The sequence below is a fragment of the Zingiber officinale genome, chromosome 6A, assembly GCF_018446385.1.
Source record: "Zingiber officinale cultivar Zhangliang chromosome 6A, Zo_v1.1, whole genome shotgun sequence".
NCBI classification, from domain to species: Eukaryota; Viridiplantae; Streptophyta; class Magnoliopsida; order Zingiberales; family Zingiberaceae; genus Zingiber; species Zingiber officinale.
Genome location: NC_055997.1, coordinates 73,365,827 through 73,371,826, shown reverse-complemented (window position 1 = coordinate 73,371,826; position 6,000 = coordinate 73,365,827). Strand labels below are relative to the sequence as shown.

General features: G+C 32.9%; 1 protein-coding gene across 1 annotated transcript; it reads left to right on the top strand.

The window, feature by feature from the left end:
• Positions 1-772: 772 nt before the first annotated feature.
• LOC121996562 (phosphoinositide phospholipase C 4-like) lies at positions 773-4,894 on the top strand. Its single transcript, XM_042550571.1, has 7 exons — positions 773-1,085; positions 1,185-1,412; positions 1,523-1,767; positions 1,947-2,064; positions 2,981-3,133; positions 4,237-4,323; positions 4,440-4,894. The coding sequence occupies exons 2-7, from the start codon at positions 1,185-1,187 to the stop codon at positions 4,731-4,733; spliced, it is 1,125 nt and encodes a 374-aa protein (XP_042406505.1). The 5' UTR covers positions 773-1,085; the 3' UTR covers positions 4,734-4,894.
• Positions 4,895-6,000: the final 1,106 nt, after the last annotated feature.

Here is a 6,000-nt window from a genome sequence, read left to right as displayed (position 1 = left end):
CATTGATGCTTTTAAATGAGGTCTTGTATCTTAGTTGTAATCCTATCAATGTAATCATTAATACCCTCATACCATTAGGATTGGAATTTAGGATGTTCAAAAGGAGTCTTGACACCCAAGCAATGGTGCAGCGGCAAGGTGGTTGGCAGATTAACCAAGCACCCAAGGTTCGATTCCCGGCTACGGTGGATTGTAGGATATTTCCTCCAATGGAATGAAAAACCTAGGGTGTTGGCAGCTGGGCAAGGAGCCGCATGCGCTTCCGGATTTACCCTAGTGGCCAATAGGAGCTTTCCGTGGGGTGAGACAGATCACCTCTAGGACTTTAGTCGGTTCAAAGAATTGGATACCTGGATTATCTTTAAAAAAAAGTCTGACAGATTTTATTATGATGCATGACCATCTAAAAATGCGTGAAACAAAATAGTTATTGGTTTTTGGTGCCATATGTTTTTATTGAAGAGAGTGATGGCCTGCATGGATATAGATGGCTCCATTTATCACATGGAACTATCTGTATAGGCTCTTGTATTTTCTATTTATCTAGTTATCTTAAAAAGATTTGGTAGTTATATCAATTGGTTTGATTAAGTATTACTGGACCAGAAAAGAGGGTATCATTAATAAAGCACTTTCAGTTTCCAGTATTTTGGCGTTGATAAAGAGTTCTAGACAATCTTACAATTTGATAGATAAAGGATTGCTATGTTTTAGACTAATACTATTACCAGTTTCCCTTTACCTCATTAATACAAAAATTTATCAAAGAAACTGTTGTAGTGGGCATCAAAGTCCTCAGAATGGACATTTTTTTGCTGGATTTTGCTTTTTGATAACATGCTGGATTCAGCCCATTTTCTGCAGAACTTTAACTTGTGAGCTTGTTAGTGCATCGAAGTCATTGATGATTACTCATGATCTTTATTTTGGTCTTGTTGTAACTTTGTAGGACTTTAACTTCTCCAGTGGAACTTATTAAATGCTTACGATCCATTAAGGAGCATGCCTTTTCTGCATCCCCTTATCCTGTCATCATAACTCTAGAGGACCATCTTACTCCTGATCTTCAAGCTAAAGTCGCTGAAGTAAATCTGCTATCCCCTTTTTTTATCATAGACTGTCAAACTTTTTATTTCCCTCTGAATGTAACTTCACTGTCAAATAAGGAAAAATGCTTTCTTTAGATGGTTGTAGAAACATTTGGAGACTTGTTGTATTACCCTGACTCAGAATGTCCAAAAGAGTTCCCATCACCAGAATCTTTAAAGAAAAGGATTATTATTTCAACCAAACCACCAAAAGAATATCTTGCAGCTAAGAATGATAAAGAGAAGAATGGTAACTCCCAAAATTTGGATGATGATGAAGCATGGGGAAAGGAGGTACCTGATCTTCAAACCGTGCTCGACAAGGTGTCTGCATTTGCATTTGCAGTATTCTAATTAATTTTGCTATATTTCTCTTTATTGCTATGTATATCATTTTTTTGTCATATTTCCTCCATGATAATGAAAATGTTCAGACACAAAACAATGATGATGATGTGGATGATAGCGATGAGGATTACCATGATGACAGTGATGATGGTAAGAGTCTGTCCCAGAGATCACCACCCAATTATAAATCTATTATCACTATACGAGCTGGAAAGCCCAAGGGTGAAATAAGTGAAGCACTAAAAGATGATCTTGATAAAGTTAGACGTCTCAGTTTGAGTGAACAACAACTTGAAAAAATAGCAGCAACTCATGCGGCAGACCTAATAAGGTATATATATTCAGCCATTGTGTTTTAAAACTTCTTGGTATTTATGAATCTTGCCATCCCTTGTTAGACAATAAAATTCCGTGATTGATTATATCATTTAGGTGTATGGAAATGGAAATTCTCAATCATCTTATGGTGGCAATTGCTGCCATCTTTTTATTCCTTCTTTTTTTCTATAGGTTTTCTCATAGAAATTTACTCCGGATATATCCAAAGGGTACCCGCTTCAATTCTTCTAACTACAATCCATTCGTTGGCTGGATTCATGGTGCTCAGATGGTGGCATTTAACATGCAGGTAAGCTTGACATAGTTGCTCTAACTAGTGTAGTAATGTTTTCATCATCTTAGGTCTGAAAGTCCATGCATTACATGTCCATTGTAATTATTTGCTCAAGAAAAATTTATAACTCATGATTATTAGGTAAGACTTAGATGAATGGATGCACAATTAACAATTGCGCTTTGAAGAAATGCTGATTAAATTTGACTAAGCAATGCTATTTATAAATAATATTCTAGTTATTAATGGCGCATTTAGTAGGGTGGAATTGGAACAGAGTGGAATGGAAACAATTCATTTCCCCCTTTAATTCCATTCTAATGTTCATTCCCTCTTTGATTCCATCCTAATGTTTGGGCAAACAGTCTGAAGAAGTTACTCATTCCATTCCACCCATTCCATAATTAAGATACGTGGAAAGTTCCATTCAGTCCATAATCAAAATGTAAGAATTAGATGGAGGAAACAAAGTTAAACATAGAATGAATGGTTCCATTAGTTATATCATTCCATTCTCATAACCAAATACAGGCATAAAATGCATTATTCTCTTGATTCCATTACATTCCCATTCTCATCTCAGTAGTTAGTTCCATTATATTCAACCATAACAAAGCCAAGGGTCCTATTACTTTGATGAAAGACATGTGAGAGAGAAAGAAAAGTGACAGAAAGTGTACATCATTCATGGAGCTCCATGTGTAATTTTATAAGCTTTTTCCTCCCTTGAATCTTCTATCGAATTGATATGAACCTAAGGGTCGTAAAGGTTGGAACTTCATTGTAGCACTAGAATACTCTATTAAATAACTGAATAATGATCCATTGAACTTTGAGGATATTCATTTTCATTTACCTCTCTACCAAAAACTTCTATTTTCTATTGGATCAAGAATTTCTGTTTAAACTTGTTGAAGTGTTCTTTCCGCAGGGATATGGAAGATCACTATGGTTGATGCATGGATTTTATAAATCAAATGGTGGAAGTGGATATGTAAAGAAACCTGATTTCCTGTTGACTGTTGGCCCAAACAATGAGGTTTTTGATCCTAAAGCAAGTTTACCCATAAAGAAAACCTTGAAGGTGACTCAATTGTTGATTTTAGTTGTTGTCTGTTATTTATTTCTGTGCTTTTTTATTTTTCATCTTTTATTTTCACTTTAAAGGTCTGATTATTTGGACAAAAGAGATGAAGGAAAGGATCACAAAATTACATGAACTGTGGAAGTTCTCTGTGTAATTTTGTATCTGTTTCTTCCTATCATTCATATCTTCCATCCAAGTAATCCTCCCTTAACGTATCTACTTGAGGGAAAGGAAGATAAAGTAGAGGGAAATGTAAGGGTAAGTCGTCTCATTCAATTGCTTATTTGAGTAGAGAGAAAATTCATGGGGATTAAGGAACAATTTGAAATTCTTTCATACTTATTGGAGCAAAAGGTGATATTGCTCACCCCAAACAGTCAGTATCGCCGATCCTATGGCAAGATATAGGCAGACAAATCACGAGGGACATTTTTCCCTAGCGCAACAGCTCTTTGCATGGGGAAGGATAGATACCTAACGAGGAACAATTTGAAGTTCTTTCATACTTATGGTTCTATCTAAGGGTGTGCTTCCTAGAGTGGAAGAAGAGGGGGAAGGAAAGGAATAGGGCTGCCAAGGTAAGAGGAGCAGGAAGAGAGAGGAGAGAAATTTCTTTTTGTGAAAATGTCTTTACTATAATGTTACTAAGACATGCAGTGTTAAACCACTCATTTCACTACTATGCTTTTGCTCATCTTCTATTCACCTTTAAACAAAACCAAAATTGGTAAAAAAAGAGTTCCAAATTGTTCCCTTTCACTAGTTTTAGCTCTCCTTTTCCTCTTTTTGAGCTCCTCCCAAATAGACACACTGAGAAAGTCAACTAAATAGAGGAAGAAAAGAGGAAAAGTGATGATAGGATTGGCATGTTGGGGTAACAAAAAATCAAAAGTCTAACTTTGTTTTCCCCCCTTATTTTCCCATTTTTTTCCTTTTTTTTTCAAGTAGACACAAAAAAAGAGAAAATCCTGCTACTTTCTTTTTCTTTCCTTCCTTGCCATTGTTCCTTTTGCTCTTATTGTCCTCCGCTCAAGAAAACAATGTGTGTACTGATCTAGTGATCTGCAAATTGTTTCTTGGATTTTTGATATTTGTAACAGGTTAAAGTATACATGGGAGATGGTTGGCGTATTGACTTCAAAAAAACTCATTTTGATTCCTACTCCCCTCCAGATTTTTACACAAGGGTAACAATCTCATATTTACATTCTTTATTTTCTTTTCTTAAAGGTTTCTTTTAAAATCATCATATTCTTATAAATGTGAAACACATCAAGTAAAAAATGATTTAATCAATCAATAGGTGGGAATAGCTGGTGTTCCGGCAGACACAATAATGAAGAAAACGAAGATCATAGAAGATAATTGGACTCCAGTTTGGAATGAAGAGTTCATCTTCCATTTGACCGTGCCTGAATTGGCCTTGCTACGTATTGAAGTCCACGAATACGACATGTCAGAGAAGGATGACTTTGCAGGGCAGACTTGCTTGCCTGTATCAGAGTTGAGACTAGGAATTCGAGCAGTGCCACTCTTCGATCGCAAAGGAATCCAATTTAATTCTGTAAAGCTTCTTATGCGGTTTGAATTTGTCTAATTAGTCGAAAGGGTATATAAGTTGGTTTCCCACTTTGGAGTTTAGATTTCAATGTAAATATGTAAAGGATTTTATCCAGGTTGGCTTTATGTGAAGTATATTATGCATTGGAGCAAATATTATCTTAAGAAAGAAATTTGAGTGTAAATTTACTTTTGTTACATATGCATGTATTTCTTGTGAATTTTTTCCCACCTAAATCTTGAAAACCTGTAGATATGCTGGGGGGATATGAAGTATACATAAAATTTTAATTTATATTTATCTCTGTATTGATAATATTTGTTCTCCTCCTATAGTATTCCGTGATATTAAGTTGGATATATGTAGTTTATTGCTAATTTGTCTCCACTTTTTAATAATTTTTTGGGGTGAAAATAGGGGGTATGAATGAGATCAATTTAGTCGTGTTCAAATTTATTTATTTTTATTTAAATTGGATAGCTGAATTCAAATTTATTCATCAACATTATTTAAGCATTTAATTGAACTCAATTATTTATTATTCTTATAATTTATATTAAAATTTTATTTATTTATAAAATTTATATGTTTTATTTTTAAAATATTATGAATATTCTCTTTGAAACTAACATAATTCTTTTATAAAATTATCCATATATATAATATTATTTGATAATTAAATTTTATATATTAATAAATAAATTTATTCATAAATGTTCAAATTATTCATCCATATTAAGTTCATTAGTATTTAAATTTATTTATTTTATACATTCTTTTACAATTAAATGAATATAAATGAGTTTTAAATTGAATATTGAATTTATTCACGGACCTCATAGTCATTACTCATTAACATCATGTGATATAGTTGGATTTTCATAGGGTGAATTCAGTAAATTAAAAAATTAATACAACACACAATGTATAATAAAAAATAATATATTAGCTTCATATATTCTTATAATAATACTTTATGAGATTTTATGTTTTGAAACTAATGAATAATAGTTTCATTATCAACTATATTAAACATAACTCACTCAATATATAATATCAAATAATTATTTATTATATCATCATCCAACCGATTACGAAGTGAGATTTTGACTATTTTCATTGTTAAAGATATTTTCTCTATAATTGTAGTTGCAATAGAAGTAAATATATTAAAGAATATAATTGATGTTTCTTCAATTGAATCATCTTTTTAGCAAACTTGCTAATCGCCATAACCTCAAAGAATAATTGCTATTTTGCATGTCAAAAATAAAGTTAACAAATTGGTGTTCAAAATGCATTA